Here is a 22,126-nt window from a genome sequence, read left to right as displayed (position 1 = left end):
ACGCAGCCAAGCGCAGAGGCAGCACGGCGGGGAACCAGGCCGGTACGCTGGGGGTGGTGCATGAGCTGCCTCTCGTCTGGATGTGGAGGGGGCCTCAGCGCTGCTACAACCCCGGTGACACAGTACCCTCTGACTTTGTCGCGCTCGCTCTCAGTGCTCCTTTCTGTTTGGGCCGCTATCAACGTCACTCTACTCCCGTTCTCCTTGTGAAGCAGAGGCATCGAAGCAGCATGTCTTCGCGGCAGCCAGCATGCAGCCATCGGCAGTAGCGCACCGGCGTGCTTCTTGTGTTTATGCGTGGTACTCGATACGCTTGCGGCGTTCTAACGTATTCGCCCGCCCCTCCTCCCCCCTCTCCCCTCTCCCCACATCTCTCCTCATCGTCACCAATGGCGCACACACGTGCTCTGGTGCGCTCTTCTACACGCCTTCGTCGCTCTCTTGGCGATTGCGTTACAGAACACGCTCGGCCTTGTCGCGACACATCGCTCATCTTGCCAAAGCCCGCCATCGCTAACAGTGAGGCGGCAACAATACGCGTTGGTGTGCAGCGACAGACAGTCTCCCACCCGCTTCGCCTACCCCCCTCCTCGTCCCTCCTCCCTCCCACCGCAAGCGGCCCTGTTCTCGTGTGTTACCTGCGCTCAGGCTGCACCATGAGCGCCACTCAGTTGTCGCCGTCCCTACAGGCAGCAGTGACCAGCGTCTCGCCTACAACCTCAGCGACCTCGGCTGATACCGTTGCAGGGGCTACATTCCCCGCTGCCGAGCGAGTTGTCGGCGATGGCGTCTCAAAGAAGCGCTACCGCGTGCGGGCCAACTACTTCCTGGTCGGCGATTTGGTCTGGGCGCGTCCTGCGAAGCTGCCGTACTGGCCGGCGGAAGTCATTGACTGCGACGAGGCAGCGAACCGCGTGCGAGCCCGCTTGTTCGCACCGCCTCCCGCGGCCGTGCTCGCGGCAAATCTCGCCGAGGAGCAGCGGAAGCATCGGGAGCAGCGGAGGCGCGACGAGGAGCGGCTCGTTAAGATGCACAAGAAGGATGGCGAGCCGGCGTCGTCGACTGCGACAGGGAACGAGGTGTCGAGCGCCCCCGGTCAGTCATCGCCGTTGAGGCTTGGAGTGGATAGCGCCACGGTGTCCGCCAGCGGCGGTGCTGCCCCAGCGCCGCCTGAGCCGCAATCAGACGTGGTCACAGCCAATGGGCAGGTCGTGTACTTCTTTGACAAGCTGCGCACAACGGAGGAGCTCGACGTCTGCCTTGAGAATCGTCTGCAACGCAACAAGCACGACGTAACTCTTTATGAGGATGCCTTCACTCAAGCCGTCCTGCAAGCAAACCGACTCGCGCGCATTTCTTTGAGCCCGGAGAAGCTGCAGCCATACGAGGTGTGCGGGGTGGGGATTGTACACAGCTTGATGCGGGCCCACATAGAAGCGCCGCGTCAGCCGAACACCGGGACGTTCGAGCCCCAGACGGGGCTTATTCGCCTCCGCGCTGGACTCGAGAACGCCGCGCGGGATTTGGCGGGCTTTGAGTTCGTCTGGGTGCTCTTTCAGTTCTCATTTGCCGCCCCGATGGCTTCCGGGGAGGGGCAGGAGTCAGTGCGCAAGTTTCGCGAGGCAAAGGAAGCCAGTGCGTCTGCGACCGAAGGACCTGCGTCGGGGGTGCCGGACTCCGTGCCTGCCACGGCAGAAAAAGCATCACCGACGGCAGATGGACACGCCGGTGCTGGCCGCGACAGCGACGGCGAGGCGCTGACGGCGTGGACGCTCTCTTCTTTTCGGCGGCGGCAGGGATTCGATAGGGCTGCCGGTTTCAAGACGATGATAATACCCCCGCGTGATGAGGAATGGCGCGGCGTCTTTGCCACGCGCAGCCCGCACCGGCCCAACTTCATTGGCCTCTCCTGTGTTCGCCTCGTCGCCGTGCATGGCCTGGATATTCACATAGCTGATCACGACTTGCTGCACGGCACGCCGGTGCTGGATATCAAGCCGTACTTGCCCTTCTGCGACGCCCACCCAGACGCGCGTGCGGGGTGGGTCGAGGCGCTGGACGCCAGCGGCAAGGGGAAGGGCGATCACAAGTATGACAGGCAGGCAACGCAGGTCCATCGAGTGACGCTCGAGTGACCGAAGGCGTGCGCAGGATGGGCCCGTGGGAGATGAGTACGATATGAAAAGAATGAAGGGCGCATCCTCTCCGCCATTACGGTACGCAGCAGGTGTTCGTGGCGTCGCTCCTACCTCACACTGCTACCGCCAGTTTTCGGGGGCGAGGGGGAGGTATGCAGTGCTGTGCATGTTTCATTTTTTCGTGTAACGCGTAAGCAGACAGCGGAAGCTTAACAACGCCGCCGAGGACTTACATGCTTGTCGCCTGCAGTAGTCGCAGGCGTGGCATCAAGCCAGTCGGGTGGTGCGAAACGAACGGCGACATCTTGAAACTGCTATGGAGGAGAGCCCAGAGAGAGAGATGAACGGTGTGTGCACGTATGTGACGATGGCGCATGCCGCTCTTGTACTTCTCGTCATTTCTCTCCGCTCATGTGTAACTCCGCTCTTTTCCCCGTTTCTTGTTGCCAGCCTCCACCGCCGGCCTTCACGTGCTACCCCCCTACTCCCCCCTCGTCCTCTCTCGCTCTCTTGCTCACTTGCAGAGAAGTCTATCGAATCACAAGTGTTTTCGGAGCACAGAAAAGGGAACTAATACACCCGAGAGGAGGAACAGAAGACCGCATACACGCACACAACCGCCTCACCATCACCACTCCACATCTCCTCTCTCGCTTCTGCTGGTGTTGACACGGTAGAGACTAGTGCGGTTAGCTTTTCGTTGGGAGTCCTTTACCGACCCCTACACGCAGCGAATCGCTTCTCGTTTCGACCTTTCTCTCCACCTCGGACACAGAGGGGGGTCACGCAGGGACGTACGCCTCCATCGCACTCTCTCGCACGTGCCGTGTCACTCTGCTCGCGTCCGCTGAGTGTGTGGCGAAGCATTGCTTCTTCCTCGCCCCCCCCCCCGCCGCTGCCTCTTCACCGCGGGCGCGTCCGTGGCCCTCTTACGTCTAATTCCTTTTGTGTATTCAGCTAGTGAGTGAATTCCTTCTGCTGCTCGCGCCGTGCTGTAGTGCTGTCAAGCAGCCACCTCGGGTTTATCGCCGCCGCGATGTCGCCATCCAACGACTTCCTTGGGCCGAGTGTCGGTAACCCCCTTTTCCGCAAGGTGCGTGTCACCTATAAACGCTACCTCGATGCGTCCGTGCCGCACCGTGGTCTGCGATGGTGCTTCTTCGCCTTTTTAGCGATCCTATACGTGGCCCGCGTCGTCACCTTCGGTGGCTTCTACGTGATCACGTATGGCCTGTGTATCCATCTGCTCTACCTGCTCCTGCTGCTAATCACTCCGCTGTCGGACCCGGATGAGGGCGATGGCACGTCGCTGCCAACGACACACACGGAGGGCGACGAGTACCGCCCATTCATGCCTAAGTTGCAGGAGTTCGTGGTATGGAAGCAGATGTTCACGGTGCTGTTCGTGTGCCTCTTCCTAACCATGTTTCCCTTTCTCGACATCCCCGTCTTCTGGCCGATTCTTGTGCTTTACTTCCTCGTGCTGTTTGCGACGCAGGTCGGCGGGCGGGTGCGACACATGATCAAGCACGGCTATGTGCCGTGGAACACAGGCAAACCCAAGTTCGTGCCCAAGAGCACTTCGTGAGGAAGGGTGTAGAAAGGTGGTCGCTTGCTCATCATCGAGTCCCCCTCCTCCCACATACTTTGTGCCGGTCTGTGTCCGTCTGTCTTTCCCTTTCTGTCTCTGTAATCCAGGTCTCAGAGTGTGCATTGCGTATCGCTCATCACCCCCCACCTGCTGCCACTGCTCTTTCTCTGGCTCGCTGCTCGGATGGTACCCGCAGAAGGACACGGGCAAGAGTCCAGCGCGCGCGAGGTGGAGGGCTGCATCGCTGTCGCGGAGGATGAGCAAGCGGAGCAAAGAGCCGTCGACGCGGTGTGGCCGAACAGTGGGACATGCAGAGCACCAAAAGAAGGCAAATCGAAAGAAAGGTGGGGTGCGCCTGGAACGACAACATGCGCCCCCCTCTCTGACCCCCCTCCCCCTCCCCCTCCCCCTCCCCATGCTGGCTGTGTGACCACCACTCCCTCGTTGGCTCTCGTCTACATTGCTCTCGGCGTCAGTGGACGCTTGTGCGTCCGTCAGATGGTACGCACTTGCATGTTCTCTCACGCATCCCTGTTTTCCCTAGGACGTGATTTCAATGTTCGTGAGTGTGCGTGGCCGTCGGCTGTGTTGATGCCTATCGTTCGGCGTGGGACGGCCGTCTCGTCATCTCGCTCCCTCTTGTCTTCCACCTGCATGCCTCTCTCTCTGTGTGTGTGTATGCGGACAGATGAGGACGTCGCGGGTGTACTTCCCATCTTGTGCGTGTTGTGTTGTTTTGGTTGGCCCTGTCCACCGTTTGGTTGTTTCCGTTGGCGTACACATGTGTAGAGTCGCTTCCCCTTCCCACCAAACAGTTCGCCCAGAGCGAGCGAGGGGGAGACAAGTACACACGAAGACACCCACACAGTGGAGGAGGGGAGGGGAGGAGTGTGCACGGCCGCAGGGCTGCGCCGCACGTTTTTCCTATTCGTCTCCCACAGACTCACCGGCTCGTCGGATGTGCGACGCATGCTGGTTGAAGCGCGGGGCACCGGGGGCGGGGGGAGGGCGGGTACGAAACGCCAAGCTGTGTGAGGTGCTTACCCTCCTTGCCTTGACGTGCGCCAGGTCACCTACCCCCTACGGGGACGAGGAACCGACACCCACGCTCGCACACACGGACAGGCGGGAAGATGCCGCTACCCTCGCTCCCTTCTCGAAGGCCCCTCATGCGCGCTGCACCTGTACTCCACCTTCTTGCCTTTCATCTCTGTGATAGCGAGTACTTGTCAGCGAGGCTAGAGGGACAGGCTGCAGCTTGTCTGAGTTGGAGACTCGATACTGAAGGAGGCTGAGAGGTGGAGAAGTGTGTGTGCCTGTGTGGGAGGGATGTGTAGGGGGAGGGTGACGGCATGGGATGAGTGACGGCTGCGCGCAGTCACTCGACGTCTCTGTATCCTGTGCATCAGCAGGCACTACCGCCACCCTTCTCTCTTACACCTTTGTCTTCTCGGTTGATGATCTCGTACGCGTTTTGGTGTTATGACTTTGGTGTTTCTGTTAAGCGTCGCTCTGGTTGCTATTTAACAACCCGGCCAAAATACACACTGATCCGCTCACTGATCCGTGCGTGGTGGACATCTTCATGGACCCTCCCCACCCATCCCCTCCCCCTTGCTGGACAGCAGCAGTGTGTATGCGCGAGCTCGCAACGCAAGCATCGTACCACCTACTCACTGACCACTCATTTTTTTCTTCGTTGCTCTTCTATGTCCCTGTGCGTAGACGCGGCTTGTTTACGCTGCCGTGACAAGAGGTTTCTTGGGTAGCTGCCCATCTCCGGAAAGCGCTTCGCAGCATTTCGCGCTCGATTTGCCACCCCATCACCCTGCCCATTGCCCTCGCTCTCCCTACCTGCCTCTCGCCTCTCTCCTCTCTCCTCTCTCCTCTTTGTGCGTATGTGTGTGTGTGTCTGCGGGTTGTACGACTGCCTGCTGCTCTGCTTGTGTATGGGTGCGCCTTGGTTGGTGAGGACTGTTCATAGTTGTGTATGCCTAGCAGTTGTTTTACGCTTCATCTGAAGGAAGTCTGCGCCAATCCCTATCTCTGCTCTCGCCTCTGCTCTCCCTCCTCCATCCACTCGTACTTGATCGACGGAGGAGTGCCGCCGCCGTCGCAGCATCAGCATCAGCAGCAGCAGCATCAGCAGAGCCGCTCAAGAGCCGAGCACAGATTCAGTGGAAGAGGGAACGAAGGAAAACGAACATCCTTCGAATCACCGGGACGTGGGTGAGCTAGACAGGGGGACACAGGTCCAGACGCAGAGGCACAAGTACAGAGGGTGCTGCGGACACCCCACAACATACACATAACGTGCACCCGCTTCGTCCCCACCGCTCTCTACCCCCTTCAAGTGACATTCATCGCTCTCCTCAACAGCCAAAACCGGCGCCATGTCGAACGAGAAGGGCGCGTGCCAGACCAAGAACACAGTCCGCGTGAAGGACAACGACAAGGAGGAGAAGGAGATCATCCCGCTGGACAAGGATGACATCGCGCTGCTGAACCTATACGGCTCCGGCCCCTACCACGCAAGCATCAAGGAGCTCGAGGAGTTTGTGAAGTCGCACGTGGAGGAGCTGAACAAGATGGGCGGGATGAAGGAGAGTGAGATGGGTCTCGCGCCGGCTGTGCAGTGGGACCTGAACAGTGACCAGAAGGTGCTGGAGCGCGAAAATCCACTGCACGTTGGCCGCTGCGAGCGCATCCTCAACAAGGGCCAAGACGATGCCCGGTATGTGATTAGCATCCGCGACCACGCCAAGTACGTCGTCACCATCGGCGAGCGTGTCGCACCGGAAGATATCGAGGAGTCCATGCGCGTTGGCATTGTCATGGGCTACAGTAAGATCCAGATCGAGATCCCACTGCCGCCGCGCATCGACCGATCCGTGTCGATGATGCAGGTAGAGGACAAGCCCGACGTGACCTACGCCGACGTTGGCGGTGTCAAGGAGCAGATTGAGCGCATTCGTGAGGTGGTGGAGCTGCCGATAACGCACCCGGAGAAGTACACGCAGCTTGGCATTGATCCCCCAAAGGGTGTGCTGCTCTATGGCCCTCCCGGCACCGGCAAGACGCTGCTGGCCAAGGCGGTGGCAAACCGCACGGATGCCACGTTCATTCGTGTGATCGGCTCCGAACTAGTGCAACGGTACATTGGCGAAGGCGCTCGCATGATCCGTGAGATCTTCCAGCTGGCACGCACGAAGAAGGCGTGCATTATCTTCTTCGACGAGGTCGACGCCGTTGGCGGCAGCCGCGGCAGCGGTGACGGCGATGATGAGATTCAGCGCACCATGCTGGAGATGGTGAATCAGATGGACGGCTTTGACTCACGCGGCAACATCAAGGTAATCATGGCGACTAACCGTCCCGACACGCTAGACCCCGCCCTGACCCGGCCGGGGCGCATGGATCGCAAGCTCGAGATTGGTCTGCCGGACTTGGAGGGCCGCACAAACATCCTTCGTATCCACTCGCGCTCTCTCTCGTGCGAAAAGGACGTGCGGTTCGAGTTGATTGCCAGGCTGTGCCCAAACACCACCGGCGCTGATCTGCGGTCCGTTTGCACGGAGGCGGGCATGTTCGCCATCCGCGCCCGCCGCAAGACGATAACCGAGAAGGATTTCTTAGACTCGGTGAACAAGGTGGTGAAGGGCCAGCACAAGTTCAGCGCCACTGCCAAGTACATGGTCTACAACTAAGCATCATCGGGACGGATGCTCTGTGACAATGAAAGACGAGGAAAAGCGGGTGCGCATATGTATGAATGTGTGCGTGTGCTTGTACGTGTGGATGATGCGGCGTGCGATGCCGATGCGACGAGAGTCTCTGTCCAACCGCAACACGGAAGCAACACAAAGCGACGATGTCGGTGGCGCTGCAAGGGAGCGCGACGTGCAGCAGAGGGAGTGAGTGGAGGCGAAATATAAACCGGAAAGCGGACAGAACCGAAAGGGCAGTGTGTATGTGTGAGAGAGGGGGAGGGGGAGGATGTGCAGGTCAAGCGGAAGGTCGTGTCATAGCACACGGACACACAAACACAGAGGCATATGGCATTGCCCTCTCGCCCTCTCGGCCGCTCTCCTGCGACGATCTTGTTCTCTCTTGCGTTTGTGGCGGCTTTCTGCACAGCGACGGTTGTTTTCACCTGCCACCGCTTCCGCCCCCCGCCCCTTTTCGCAGACGTCTTGACAACACAGCGAGCAGTTTGTTGTGTTTTCTGTGCTTTAAAAAAGTCATTATTCGCATTGGTGTGTTGTGTACATGTGCGAGATAGAGCGGAAGAAGGCAGCCGTGCACCTTCCGATCCTCCTAGCCGCCCCCCACCTCCCCTCCCTCCCCCCCTTTCCAGCCTCGCCGCCGATGAACACTTTTATTTTCATTGGTGCGCTCTCATCATGAACAAGAAGAACAAAGAAACGACGAAGACAACCGCCCGAAGACCGCAAGGGACGAAGGGGCGATGATGTTTACTCGGCACTAATTGCGGTCTGAGGACAGGAGTAGGCGGTACGGGCGGCGGGCGGTGGCGGGGATACGAGCAAGGGGCAGCCGCCTCCCTCTGTCTCTCTTGCCAGCCTTCCTCTTGCCGCCTATTTTCGGTTTAGGCGTACCCCCTCCTCTCCAGCATAATGTAGTGTGCGCGTCAGCAGGCCCGCATGTGTCTCTGTGGTTGTAGCGGAGTCGAGCCCGCGCCACATAGAGACGGCATGGAAGGGTGGCGAGAGGGAGTGCGATAAGCGGTGTGCTTGTGTGTGTGTGTGGGACGGCGCAGCAAGGCTGTGCGAGACACCACCAGCAACTCCTTTCTCCTTTTACTTCCGATTTTGTTTTCTCATCCCCTCCCCTCCTCCCCCCTTGCCGTCATGACTGCAGCCTGAGACACTCCCCCTCCCCTTGCATTTCCTGCTTCGGGTCTCGCCAAGCCCGGCTGGACGCCGCAGCCCTGTCACCTCGGCCCCTTCACGAGTGCCCTCATGCGCAGCTGCTGCCTCTTCAAGCAGAAAGACAAAAGGAAAGGTAACGCGGGTTTCTCTGTCGCTCCTTCTCGCCTCTCCGTGTGTGTGTGTGTGTGTGTGTCTTCGCGTATCCGAGGAACAGGGGCGTGCATGGCTGTGACGAAACGCAACCGCTGAGAGCGCAGCGCACGTGCCCCCCCTCCCATTCGAATAGACCCATACACAAGAAGAAAAGGGGAACAAGGAAACAGCAAGACGTCGTGTGACACATTTTGGAGAGCGGCGCTCACACTCGTCACAAGCGGTACGCATCTGGCGCGTGGCTACCTCGTCTAAGGGGTGCGCGGGAGTGCATATCCCCCATCTATGATCATACCAGAAGCAAGCGGCTAGAGAGTACAGAGAGAGGGCGGTGCTTCACTGGAAGGGGAGAAAAGACGAGGGGACGTTTGGAGACAAGATCGGGTCGACTCGCTGCACCGCCTTCCTGCTCCCTCCTCTCTCCGCTCCCTCCGGTGCGGCTTCCGACGACACGTTGCTTCACACACATACACATACAGGCACATACATCCTGGATATACCTTGCGTTTCCTTTTTTGTCTGACAGTATCGGTTGTCTGATGACTTCGAAGCAGACGGCGAGCTCGATCGAGGTGGCCGTCCGTGTCCGCCCCATCCGTGGAGAGATTCACGAGTCGAGGTCTGCCTGGCATGTCGACGCGACATCCCTCACTGAGATCGCCCAGCCCGATTGCGCCTTCACTTTTGATCGCGTCTATGATATCGCTGCGACGACGGCAGAGGTGTACGAGCAGAATGTGCGTGGAAACATCGTGGCGCGAGTGGCGCAAGGGTATAATGGCACTGTGTTTGCCTACGGCCAAACTGGGAGCGGCAAGTCGTACACCATGTTCGGCGACACCGTGGCCCGCTCGCCTGGGCTTATCCGCCTTGCCGTCCACGACCTCTTCGAGGCTCTCGGTGCGGAGCAGCAACAGAAGCCCTACATGCACACGGAGGTGTTTGTCTCTGTGTTGGAGATTTACAACGAGCAGCTGCGCGACCTGCTCCGAGGCGGCAACGCCAGCGGTAGCGGTGCCAACGGTGCACCATCCGCCACCTCTGCTCGCGGATGGGCGTCTGCGTCGTCGCCATCGACCACAGCGGCGCTATCGGCATCGCTGCCGGTGCTCAGCATTCGTGAGAACGCGTACGGGGTGTACGTGCACAATGCCCTTCGCATGCAGGTCGCGTCGGAACAGGAATGTATCCGCATCATCTACACCCACGCGGCGTCGCGGATGTCGGCGGCGACGGCGATGAACGAGCACTCCAGCCGCTCTCATTGCGTGATACGCATCTCGGTGGAGCGCTCGCACTACATCGAGGACGCTCTCTCCGAGGCTGACGGGGAAGAGGACGAGGATGAGGACCTCTCTACGCAGGAGGAAGACGACGACGATGACGGGCGCGCCTCGTCCACGCACACTGGTCTGGGCCGCGCAAGCAACGCGGGCCGTAGAGCGGCGCGCTGTGCCGGCACAGCGGCAAGGCCGAAGGCTGCGAAGCACAAGAAGGTCATCTCAACGCTGAACATGGTCGACCTGGCGGGCTCGGAGCGGGTGGCGAAGACGGGTGCGACGGGACTGCGGATGGTCGAGGGTGGCCATATCAACAAATCTCTCACAACCCTGGCCACCGTCATCGACCGCCTGGCAAGCGAGGCAAGCCATCCTCACACCGGCGGTGCTGCATCCTTCATCCCCTACCGGGATTCGCGGCTCACCCATTTGCTGAAGACCGCCATCGGGGGCAACTCGTTCACAGTCGTGCTGTGCTGTATCACCCCTGCCATCGAGAGCGCTGACGAGTCGCGCAGCACCCTGCAATTCGCCTCTCGCGCCAAGCGCATCAAGAACAAGGTATGCGTGAACGAGGTGCCCAACGCGCAGACGCGCCTGCGGGAACTCGAGGCGGCACTGCGGCACACACGGAAGCTCCTCGTCGCCCAGACACTTTACCTGTGGAGTAGGCAGCTACAGATACACAAGTACAAGGCACAGCTGTCCCATATCGGGCAGACGAATTTGCCACTGAGCGAGCAGACGCCGGCCGCCTCTGGCCCACCTCTGCGGATGAACCCGCAGCAACAGCAATCCATGATTATTGCGCAGCTCACCGCACAAAATGATGCACTGCAGGAGGAGGTTCGGGATCTCAAAACCCGGGTCGAGCTCGCGTGCGAGGGTGGCGATCGTGATGGTGGTGGGAAGGTGTTGCCCAGCGCTGGCGCTGGCGCCGTTGCCGAGCTTGCCGCTTTGCGGCAGTCACTAGATTCCACTCAGCAGCTCTTGAAGGAGCGCGAGGCAACTCTGGAGGTGACGCAGGCGTCCCTCAACGAGCTAGACGGTCTTTGCCGGGAGCTGGAGGGGGAGAACAAGGCACAGGCGGACAAGATCAAGGCGCTTGCTCGGCGTAACAGCGAAGCCGAGGAGCTCATGCGCGCTGTCGAGGAAGAGCACGGGGCACTGCAGCAGGAGGTGAAGCTGCTACGTTCGCAGCTTCAGCAAAGTCAGACGCGGCTGCTAGAGAAGCACCGCGGTGACGACTACCTCGCTGAGCTCACGACGTTGCACGTCGCGCATCAAAACCTGCAGTACTCATATAGCCAGCTGAAGGAGAAGGCGGACCGCGAGAAGGTGGAGCTGATGCAGTGCTTGACCCGTCTAACCGAGAGCAACAATACTCTCGAAGACGAGCTCGACGAGGCCAAGGACCGCGGCAGCCTCATCAATTCGCACCTCTGGCGCCTGCTGAGCGCTACAGCACAGGCAACACAGGGAAAACCACTTCAGATCAAAGATCCAGCGGCTACCGTGCGCGATTCCCAGGTGATGGAGGCTGTGCGCTCTCTCACAAATGTTGCTGTGATGGCGAACCGCAGAGGCAGCGACGGCGCCGGGGCTGGCGAGGACGTGAACGAACTTCGCAGTCGCATCCGCGTGCTCGAGGAGCAGCTTGTCGCGAAGGATGCACAGAGGGACGTGATCGTTGACGTGAAGTTGAAGCGCATTCAAGGACTGGTGCTGCGCCTTCAGCGGGCCAACATTGCTCTCGTCGAGGAGATGCGGCAGTGCTTCCACGACAACGAGCTGCTCATCGAGATCGCCATGAAGACGTCCAAGACTCAGAAGAAGGTGGAGAAGGCGGGGCTGACGATGCGGTCGCTGGAGGCTGCGCTGAACCGGGCCCGCTTGGCACAGCCACCGCACAAGCCTCTTTACCACAACTGACCAGGTGACCGTTTTAGCTGATGGCGGAAGGGGGTGGACGATGATTGCAGCAACGGCGCGAGGTGGGCGTCGCCGTGCCCTTACCGAAAGACCCAAAGATGGCTGAGAAGGAGCACACAGCAAACTGCGGCGCTTTTATTATTTCCGTCGTGCCGTTGCTTGAACCCCTCTGACGCTGCCTGTCGGGGTGTCCCCACTTGTTCTGAGGCTGAGCGCAGTAGACGGGCGTGGGAGAGGGAAGAGGGAGGTGGCGGCAGATCGGAGCACGTGTCTCACCATACTTTCGCCCGCCGACCGCGCTAAAGAGGTGTGTGGATGCATACGTGGCGCTCTGACGAGATACGCACGCAGGGAGCCTGAACAAGAAGAACTGCTTCGGGGGGGGTTCGACATCAAACATGGATGCGCAGAGGAAAGGCACTCGCGCATGCGTGCGTGCACCGCGCTTGTGGGGTGTTGCGGGGTGGGGGGAGTAGGGGACCCACTGCTCCGCATCCGCGGACGATGCCAGAACGAAAGAATCGCAGCGAAGTGGTGCTGCTGCCATGGGCGGCGCTTCGTTTCAATGTCTTGGTGTGCGACCTCCTCGCCTGACTCTCGTCCCTTCATCGATCTCTCCCTCTTTTTCGCTTGCCTTCTCTGGCGCCAACGGCGGTGGCGTGAGGCGCAGCAGCTGGACTGGACTCTGTAACGCGCAGAGGGAGGAGCATGTGTTTGATCGTACCCCCACCCTCTGTCTTTTCCTCTCGGCACTCCACGAAGCTGTCGCGCATTTTTCTTTGTGTTTTCGTCAGTTCTTTTAGTTTAGCGGCGGCGCTGTTTGGGCCGCCGACTTGATTAGGTGGGGCAGTCCCTCCTCCCTCTTCTGGCCCCGTCCGGCGCCTCAGAGATGACGCCGCGAGCGATGCCGTCCATTCAGGTTTCCGGCCGTCATGGCTCCTACGCGACGCAGTTTTGGAAGCCGTCTGCGTGGGCGGTAGCAGCTTCGCGATTCCGTAACCGCGCCGACATGCGCGCCGCGTACAGTCGCAAGGCAATCGACCGGCGTCTCGTTCTGCCACTGGACAGCCATAACTGGATTCGCGCTCTTGAGGTACTGAATGCCGGCTACGCACGCCTCGGTCGCACCCCCGAGCACTTCAAAATGGTACTGAGAGATATGGTGGAGCACCACGGCCCCTACGCTGAGCGCATCACGCTTCCATCGTCTGCCTTCGCGCCTCCGTGCTTAAAGCAGTCACGTCGAGGCCTCGACGGTGCAGAGGCACAGGTCTTTTACGACGATGGCAAGCGGCTGTCCAGCACGCCTGCTGAGATGCCAGCAGGGAGTGAAGGGGCCGCCGACATACTGCCAGCTGTGGACGCGTTGCGCGACAGGGCCTACGCTGGTGAGATTCCGTCAAACCGCTCCCTGTGGGTCACCCTTGTGTGGTCCTACTGCGCTCTTGACCAGCCTAGCAGCGCCCTCGACACATTTCATCTCGCTACTCGCCGCTTTCGCTTCTCGTCGGCGACGATGCAGCACATGGCGACGTTGCTGCTGCCCGTCCTGTGCCGGCACGCGCAGCTGGAGGAGGCAACCAAATTGTACGAGACCTACTTGAAGGTGGATGACACCAAAGCGGATGCGGATGGCGCGCCGGCATCACGGCACCACCGCAGTCGCATCGAGGACACCGACGCTCGACGATGGCTTGCCGAGGCGGCGGCTCGGCGAGGCGATTGGAAACGTGCTCAAAGCTTCGCTGGCGATGTATGTGGGTCGGCAAGCGGTGCACCCGCCGCTGACGACCACCCTTACGCCACCACCCGCGGATCACCATCGCGTCGGACGATCGGCTCCCTCTTCCACGACACGGCCAGTCCAAAGACGCCGGCCCTGTCGCCTGGTGGCGCACATCTATTTGCCTCTTCGGAGGGTGTCGACAGAACAGAAGGCCAGCAGGCGACGCCGCGCGCTTCAGTCGCTCCACCAGCACGGCCAATGCTGCAAGCGCTCAGCCGCGAGGCGGTGCGCCGGCTCTTCCGCCGCCTCTGCCGGGGCGGCAGTGAGTCGGGCTCGCACTCGCAGCTTCGGGATGCGCTCTGCTGCTGGGAACACCTGTATGGCCCTGTGCTAGAAGCTGCATCTGCCGTGGACGGGGATGCCAAGGGCAGCTGTCGTGATGACAACCGTGACCGTCTCACGCGCCCCCCGCCGCTGGAGGACGTGCACGAGGTGCTGAACCTGTTCGCGTCCCACCGGCACTGGAAGGAGTCTCTTTCTGTGTTCTGCCAACTCTTCCTGAACAGGCCCGCCACTGCATACATCTCTGCTACCCTCGCTGACCTCCAGACGCTGTCGTCTTCCATGGGAAACTGCGAGGGTCCATTGCCTGCATCCGCGAACGGCGGGCCCCCCATCACGGCACCCGTCCTTCAACTCGATGCCACCACGCTGAACATTTTGTTTTCGTCCCTCCCTGCTGCTGTGGCACCGCTGCTGGTGCGAACGAGGAAGTCGACACCCACTTCAGCAGCGACGGCAGCCAAGGGGCGCGATCACGAACAACCGCCGCCGCGATCCCACACTGTCAGCGAGGAGCACGAGCTGCGGCTGTCGGCATCCGCTATCCCCGTCACCGTTGTCCGGCTACTGGACGACCTTCTCCTCCTTCGAGATGACATGGTCCTTACCGACTTTGTAATGGCCGCCGTGGGGCCGGCGCTGCTGCAGGTGGGGCAAGTCGAGCGCGTCTTCGACCTTCTTGCACGCACGCCGCTGATGGTGGCGGCTTCGCAGTGTAAGGCATCAACGTACGTGTCGGCAGAGCATCAGGCTCTGAAGGCGGAACTGGTGGTGCTCGGGTATGCGGCGTTTGCCCTGTGCTCCTCGTCGGCACGGCGGCACGACATGGTGCGGCAGCTGCCTCACTTGTTTCCTCCTGAGGTGGTGCGTCACTTTGCCACAGAGGGTGAAGGCAACAGGCCGAGTAGCTGCGCTATCTTCGAGGGCCGTGTTGTGTTGGAAAACTGCTCGCGCTCAGCCACAGCGTCTTCCACTGCCGCTGCGATGAAGTCGGATGACACGGTACCGCCCAACGGCAGCGTCGATCCCTTCCAGTCCAACGCGCGCACCAACACCACGAGCACCACAGCACCGTCCCTGCTTGACATGAAGTGGCATACCCCTACCGCTGCCTCTGCTTTCAGAGGGGGCCCCCTCAACGTCCCTACCCGGCCGGGTCGACGATCCAGCGCCGCCACGCTCACCTCTCTCGCCGATGACGCGATGCGCCGCGACTACGTCCGTCTGCACGAGCGTCGCCGCGACGCCTTCACGGGCAGCCACGCCGACGCCGAGCGGGACCCGAGACCGATTCCAAAAGGCTTGCACGATCATGCGAGCGGGTGGGACTTCTTCGGTCGCGGCGGCGAGATGGTTTTTGCGAACCACACGCGCACCCCGCACCCCTTCACGATGCGGCCGAAGGTGATGCGAGATCTGCGCAACCCCTACCGAGGATGGAGCCCGCGCCGCAACAGCTCGCTGGCGCACAAGGAAAACGTCATCAAGTGGAATGGCAAGAGCGCCGTATGACGTTGTGTGTTGGCGGAGGCCACCGTCATGACCTGTGCACGTGCGCGTCTTCGCTGTGCGCCACAGACTCGCGCGGCCGATTCCGCAGACGCTTCTTCTTTCCCAAGTCAGAGGGCCGCTCCCTCTCTCTTCACCCCTTCTTCCGGTCTGCAAACAGAAACAGCAACCTTGCATCAGCGTCACCACTCTTGTTGATCTCCGTATGCGCAGGTCCGCCAACGGACGCATGCTTTGGTGCAACACCGTACAGCGCAGCGTCCCCTCGAGCTGTGCAGGGCCTGCACGAAGGTTGGGCTCACATTTCTTCCTCCTCTCTCGTTCGCCAGCCTGCCGTGCTGTCTTTTGTTGTTATGGCGGCTGTGGTGATGATGACAGGCGGTGAGGGAGGAGGAGGAGGAGGGGCAATGATTCGACGGGACTCGTGCACTGCGCGCAGCACCCTTAAGCAATATCCATACCGGTGCGTGCGCGCTTGATTGAACTTCGTCTCTCTCTTCCCCTGTTTTCTCTTGTAGGTGTGCGTCGTCTGTACGTGTGGCGCTTGAGTTGACCATGAGCAGCTTCCAAGCGCACGTGGAGAAGCTTGCGCGGGCGGCGGAGACCGTCTCTGCCGATGCCGAGCAGGCCTCCCCGACTGTCGCGATCCCGCTGCGCGAGGCCGCCCAGTCGCTGCCGCCACATATCATTGCCGCGACAGACCCCGTCAAGCTGAACAAGCAAGCCTCGATTTTCCGCTGCCCTGCATGGGCGGGTCTGCCGTCGCGGCCTTTTCATCTTCACTGTGTGCGAGGCAAGGTGCCGTATCCCGCCCTTGGCCTGCAGAGGTTTCCGTACTACCTCTTTGGCAAGAACCCGGTGTGCGACTACGTGCTGGAGCACCCCTCCATCAGCTTCGTGCACGCCGCGCTTATCTTCAACAAGGAGCACGTCTGCTTCGTGCTGCTTGACCTGGGCTCCACCAACGGGGTGCGACTCGAAGGGAGGCGTGTGGAGCCGCGCAAGCCCATCCCTATTGCGGTCGGGTCGGTACTGCAGTTTGGCTACAGCACGCGCACCTACGAGCTCCGCGCGGGGGCGCCGCCGCAGCTGAAGCGCCTTCGCGAGGACGGCGCCGAAGATACGGCGGCGCAGCGGCATGGGTTGGGGTTGGCGTCGACGGACAGCAGAGTCTGTGAAGCAGACAAGGTGTCGCTCTCTGCTGCTGTCGCCGGCACTGCCACCTGCCCGGCGACAGTCCCAAGCGCCGTGGCTGCCTCGGCCACCAGCGCCGCTGCCCCTGTGTGCGCGCCACCCGAAGGACAGGTGGCGAGCGAGCCAAGAGCATCCTCGGCGACTGCAGAGACTGCCACTTCCAGTGCCCACGACGCTGTCACCAGCGCTGCTGGATGGATGGCGGAGCCTGCGGCGACGGCTGTCATGCAGACTACTGCGGATGCAACCGGCGGCTCGCCAGCAGCTGTGGCCGCTTCTGCATTGGCGGAGTACGCCCCCATTCATCTCTTCCAGCTCGTCATCAAGCACAAGGATGTGGAGAACCCTGTCTCGCGCGGCCGCAATAAGGGCGAGATCATCACCCGCTCTCGCGCCGACGCGCTCGATATGGCGCGTTACATTCTGGCCGACCATCAGCGGCGAGTGCCAGTCGCTGCGGCGCTTGGCTTCTCGCCGTGGACTCCCGAGGAGTTCGTTGCCGCTGTCGACGAGTACTGTGAGGTGTCAGCGAAGAAGAAGCGCGGCGATCTAGGAGTGGTCGAGAAGGGCACCTTCGCGGACGAGATCGACGAGGCGGCGTTTAGGCTGCGCCGCGGCGAGGTGAGTGCCCCAGTGGAGACGCAGCTCGGTGTCCACCTTTTGTATCGCTGCGACTGAGCGTGCCCGCGTGTGTGCGGCGGGGGGGCCAGGCTGCACGTATGGGCCGCAGTTATCCTTTTCCCTGCATGTGTGCAGTACGATGGCGGGGGTGGGGAGGGAGGCCAAAAGAAACAAAAAATAGGTGAGCAACTACGGCTCATTTTCTGTGCGTGTCCGTCCTGGGCGTCTTTCGCGGGTGGGGTGAACGAAGGACAGCCGCGGTGAGGCCACAACCAAACGCGGGGGGGGGGCGGCGCTGTGGCCGTTGACGACGCCTTTGTTGTCTCTCCACTGTGAGAGCGGCCGTAATCCTTTCGTACCGGGGTCGTCGCCGCACCCGAGGACGCCGCTCCGACGCGTAGGTGCTGCGTGTGCGTGGCTGCCCATCTGTGCTTCTCTCTGTGATCCTCCTCTTTCATCTCTCTCGTGGTCACGCCGCTCTCCGTCCACCTCGGCCTTCTCTCTTCCATATGTCTGTCTGTCTCGGGCATCCCTCCGCTAAGCAGCGCGCGTCGCTCGCGGAGCCCACCCATATCAACTCACACAAGGTTCACACCTCCGAACCACAACCGGTTTCGATCTCGTACTCCACATTCGAAGACCCTTCTCTGGTCTCGCACGCGCAGCGAGGGACAAAGAGGACCATGTGTTGGTGGCGCAACACGCAAAACGAAAGAAGGTGAAGTGATCAAGGCGCACCCGACACGTGCACTCGTGCGAACATATACACGACAGTCTCCTCTCCTCTCCTGTAGGCCTGAGACGCTGTCTCGCTGTTGCTGTGGTGACACTATACACGTCACTGAACTGCCTCACGACCACCGACCCAAACCCATACGTTCACACACATACACGCACGGCTGCTTCACGTGCCGGCTGCCTCGCGCGTGGCCCATCCCGCCACATGGTGTTGTACGTCTCTCTGCTTCTTCAACATATAGGCACCCTTTCTTTAGATCGCAGTTTCTGCTCTATTATTTCCCAGCACGTGCGGCTCTCCTCTGTTTTCGTATCGTCTCGCGCGCCCCGCACTGCCGTGCGTCTCACTCGCGCTCTCCGTCGACGTCTGCCTTCTCGTGTTTTGGGGTCGTTTCTCACGTGAGGGTTTGTCGTGCGCCCCCCCCCCACCCCTCTCCTCCTCCTCCCTTCCCTTTCCTCGTCACCGCTTCCAAGAGACCTGGGTACGTTGCACACGCCCCTTGTATCCTTCATACAACATCGGCGTGGCATCGCGCGCATACGACAGCATCCTCATCTGTTGCTTTTCCGCGTTTTTTTTTGCATTATTCAGCCATGTTGCTCTCCGCTGAGGGCTTATTGAAGTTTCTCAGCCAGCAGCATCGCTGCTACGAGGTCTTTGAGCAGATCTCGTTGGCCGAGACAGCGAGCGGAGCGGCTCCCTCGTCAAGGCGTGTATTTCGCGGCTCTGTCATTGTTCCGGAAGCAGGCAATGACAGCGCTGGTGGCGGCGGCATCACCCGCGTGATCCCGACAGCTACAGCGGTTGTGCGCACGCCATCCCCGCAGCTCTTGCAGCTCCCCTGGTCACCGTCTCAGCCGCAGGCGTCGGCTCCAACCCAAGAGCACGGCACTATGTATGTGTGCGAGCTGCCGGCGGACACGTGGGGCTCGATTTGTGCCGTTACTGCCACGTCGGCGCCGTCGCATCAGCAGCTCGCCTTCGCCAACGAAGCTTCAGCTTTCTGCGCCTCACGAAATCCTAGCTTTGCGGACGCCGGGGACCACACAGCCAGAGAGAGTTCAGTGCAGGCGTCGCCAGCGACCGCTATGGTCACTGCCACCAACACCCTTGACCACACGGGGCATGCAGAGGAGATGCACGAGGAGCCGGAAAGGCTCAGCGACCATGACAGGAACGTGCCCATCTCAGATCTAGGTGCAGGCTCGGTGACTGCAGTGGAGGGCATTCAGCTACCACAGCTGTCTTCACCAACACGGCAGTGCGCCATGGAGTTGCCCGCATCTCCGCAGGCGCTGCAGACTTCCGGAGAGGACTTGAGGAGCACATTGAATGTGACACCGGTGGGATGCAGAGGGGCGGACGCGAGCTCGACTCCGCCGCAGTCGCCGCAGAGTCAACCACTGGGCGCAGCCGCTGCCGAAGCTTCTGTAGAGAAGCAGAAAGATACCGTCACCGTTCTCCTGTGGGTTGCAGGTGATGCTGCTGGTACAGGGGCGGTCGACAGCACGGACATGGGGCACGCGGGGGACGTACCCAACACGCCAGCTGCGGCACCACTTGCCACGCCATCGCACCACCGCGATCCACAGGGCTTGACTTCGACCGCCGCTGCCGCAGGCACCCCGGCAGAAAACACCGAAGGCATTGCCGGCAGCAGCACAAAGCTGCCACGGTGCCTCTGCTTCGCTGTACGCGATATCCGTGAGGCGGAGAGCAACGACACCGACATGTTGACGCCACGAGATCGTCGCGTGCAGATGCTGACGCTGCAACTAGAGTCGGGCGCGGCTGCCTATGCAGCGAAATGCCCGTCGGATGCTTTTGTGCGTATTGGCAGCGACTCACGAGGGTGCGCGCTCGCGTCACCGTCGGGGATGGGCAGTGGTGCTGTCGCCCTCTCATCGCGCTGCTCTGCACCGACAATGTCTTTTTCCTTTGTGTTCCACAAAGGCGGCATCACGCGGTGCATGGCAGCACTGCGGCAGCACTCGCCTGGGCTCGTCTATGCGTGCCGTGGCGGCCGCAATAACTCGTCTCTGCTCCTTCTGGATGGCGCGAGTGGAGCTGCAGGTGCCGACGGAATCAGCTCCTCGTCGCCGTCACGAATCCGAGGTGCCGCGAATCTATCCGAGCTGCCGACGTCACACGGGGTGCACCGATTCGGCAGCGTGCATCTGGGGCTTCCGCTATCACCAGCAAGGAGAAGCACGAGCGGCGCTGGCGCCCCGCGAACGCAGCCGCCAGAAGGCGGGGTCCACGGCTGGCGCAAGCGGCTCTCCACCCGTACGCTCTTCCGTAGTGGCGCCCGCGGCGTGGGTGGCCTGGTCTCGCAGTACACTTCCAACTTGCGCTACGAAGCCATGGACGCGATGGCGCCGCACTGGGCATCCGCGTTGACGAGGTTCGAGCAGGAGGCAGGCCACACGGATGATCGTCGTGGCAGTGGAGACAGAAGAGTCAGCAGCGACACACGCGCATGGGCATTGACGACGAACTCGGCGGAGGAAATGCAGGACTTTTCCAGCGCCTCCTCTTTTGAGGATCTCACGGACGAGATGACGGCGATACGGCTTGGCGCATGCTACTCTCCTCCCCGGCCGGTGCTCCCACTGGACGGCGGCGGAAGCCGCGCACCGTCGCCGGTCACCGCGGCGGACTGGGTGCGCGCCTTCGACGTCTCTCCGGGGACGCAGCGCCATTCGCACCAGCACGAGGACGTACTGGAGAGCCACGCCACGCACAGTGCGACCTCGGCAGCCTTGCCGCCTCAGAAACGGAGGCTGAACGCGGACCGCTGGCGTGTCTTCCGTCAAGCTGTGTACGAGCGGGGAGGACTGGGGGACAGCAGCGTCCGCTTCGAGGTCTGGTGCTACCTGCTCGGAGCCTACGCGGTAGGCTCGACGGAGGCCGAGCGAGCCGAGGTGCTCCGAAACGACGAGGCGCTCTACACGCGCCTCACCTCACAGTGGAAATCCTTTCTGCCTGAGCAGGAGGCGCACTTCGCCACGTACCGGTACGCCAAGCAATCCATCGTGAAAGATGTACAGAGGACCGACCGGACGCACCCGGCCTTTCGCGAGGATGACTCCGAGATGCTCCGCGTGCTGCAGGAGCTCTTGCTGGCTCATGTGATGCTGGACATGGATCTTGGCTACAGCCAAGGCATGAGCGATGTGGCCGCGGTGGTGTTGCTTGCCGCGTTGCCCTCGCTGTCCCCAGCACCACATCTGTCGCCGGCGTCTGAGGCTTCCATGTTCATGTGCTTCCGCAAGATACTGACTGAGCACATGTCGGCGAACTTTGTCATTGAGGGGCGCACGGCGGGCGCGCCGTACGAGTCTGTGAAGGGGCTGCAGCGGAAGCTGTACCAGGCACAGGTGCTGACGCGACACTTCCATCCGGGCTTGTACACGCATCTCAAGACGAATTGCATGGCCGATGACATGTTCTTCTGCTTCCGCTGGATACTGGTCTGCTTCAAGCGCGATCTGCCGAGCATCGAGGACACGATGCGCTTCTGGGATGTGCTCTTCGCTTGCCCATACACCACGTCGTACGAAGTGGTCGTCACGGTGGCGTTGCTCGGCGCGCTCGCCGCACAGATTATAACTCATATACAAACGTACGAGACGCTCCTACAGTTTGCGAACGGGCTGAGCAGGGAGATAAGCCTTGACCAGATTCTCGTGTGCGCGCGGGCGTTCTACGAGAACGTCTGCGTCGCCGAGGCACGCGAGCTGCGCCGTCGTCTGCGTCTGCAGGCCGCGGAGGCCGCCGCAAAGGCAAGACGCGGTGCGGCAGCCGGCGGCGTTGGTGAGCCCCTCCCTGGCTGGTATGCTGGTCCACACAGCAAGGAAGCGGCAGCCGCAGCGGCCGTGCCAGCTGGGAAGGTCGACGATGACGACGATGAGCCCGACTACTTCCCAAGCGTCGAGGACATGGTCGCACTGTTTCTCAAGACGGACGGACCTCTTTGAAAACAGGCCGAGGAGTGCGAGGTGCGGCA

At 61.2% G+C, this 22,126-nt stretch overlaps 7 protein-coding genes across 7 annotated transcripts; all 7 read left to right on the top strand.

Annotated features, from left to right (window-relative positions):
* Positions 1–656: 656 nt before the first annotated feature.
* On the top strand, positions 657–2,135 carry LMXM_22_0590 (conserved hypothetical protein; the record flags this gene model as incomplete). Its single annotated transcript, XM_003875464.1, has 1 exon — positions 657–2,135. One exon carries the CDS (start codon positions 657–659, stop codon positions 2,133–2,135), a length of 1,479 nt encoding a protein of 492 aa, XP_003875513.1.
* A 1,039-nt stretch (positions 2,136–3,174) lies between these two features.
* LMXM_22_0580 (rer1 family-like protein) lies at positions 3,175–3,726 on the top strand (the record flags this gene model as incomplete). Its single annotated transcript, XM_003875463.1, has 1 exon — positions 3,175–3,726. The coding sequence occupies one exon, from the start codon at positions 3,175–3,177 to the stop codon at positions 3,724–3,726; it is 552 nt and encodes a 183-aa protein (XP_003875512.1).
* Positions 3,727–6,122: 2,396 nt separating this feature from the next.
* Positions 6,123–7,436, top strand: LMXM_22_0570 (putative proteasome regulatory ATPase subunit 1; the record flags this gene model as incomplete). The annotated part of the gene is made up of 1 exon (XM_003875462.1): positions 6,123–7,436. The coding sequence occupies one exon, from the start codon at positions 6,123–6,125 to the stop codon at positions 7,434–7,436; it is 1,314 nt and encodes a 437-aa protein (XP_003875511.1).
* Positions 7,437–9,313: 1,877 nt separating this feature from the next.
* Positions 9,314–11,986, top strand: LMXM_22_0560 (putative kinesin; the record flags this gene model as incomplete). The annotated part of the gene is made up of 1 exon (XM_003875461.1): positions 9,314–11,986. One exon carries the CDS (start codon positions 9,314–9,316, stop codon positions 11,984–11,986), a length of 2,673 nt encoding a protein of 890 aa, XP_003875510.1.
* A 904-nt stretch (positions 11,987–12,890) lies between these two features.
* Positions 12,891–15,566, top strand: LMXM_22_0540 (conserved hypothetical protein; the record flags this gene model as incomplete). Its single annotated transcript, XM_003875460.1, has 1 exon — positions 12,891–15,566. One exon carries the CDS (start codon positions 12,891–12,893, stop codon positions 15,564–15,566), a length of 2,676 nt encoding a protein of 891 aa, XP_003875509.1.
* A 552-nt stretch (positions 15,567–16,118) lies between these two features.
* LMXM_22_0530 (conserved hypothetical protein) lies at positions 16,119–17,435 on the top strand (the record flags this gene model as incomplete). Its single annotated transcript, XM_003875459.1, has 1 exon — positions 16,119–17,435. The coding sequence occupies one exon, from the start codon at positions 16,119–16,121 to the stop codon at positions 17,433–17,435; it is 1,317 nt and encodes a 438-aa protein (XP_003875508.1).
* A 1,275-nt stretch (positions 17,436–18,710) lies between these two features.
* Positions 18,711–22,097, top strand: LMXM_22_0520 (conserved hypothetical protein; the record flags this gene model as incomplete). The annotated part of the gene is made up of 1 exon (XM_003875458.1): positions 18,711–22,097. The coding sequence occupies one exon, from the start codon at positions 18,711–18,713 to the stop codon at positions 22,095–22,097; it is 3,387 nt and encodes a 1,128-aa protein (XP_003875507.1).
* Between the last annotated feature and the right edge of the window lie 29 nt (positions 22,098–22,126).

Source organism: Leishmania mexicana, chromosome 22 (genome assembly GCF_000234665.1).
Source record: "Leishmania mexicana MHOM/GT/2001/U1103 complete genome, chromosome 22".
Taxonomy (NCBI): domain Eukaryota; phylum Euglenozoa; class Kinetoplastea; order Trypanosomatida; family Trypanosomatidae; genus Leishmania; species Leishmania mexicana.
Note: the sequence above shows the minus strand (reverse complement) of the source record. Positions and strands in the feature narration are given on the sequence as shown.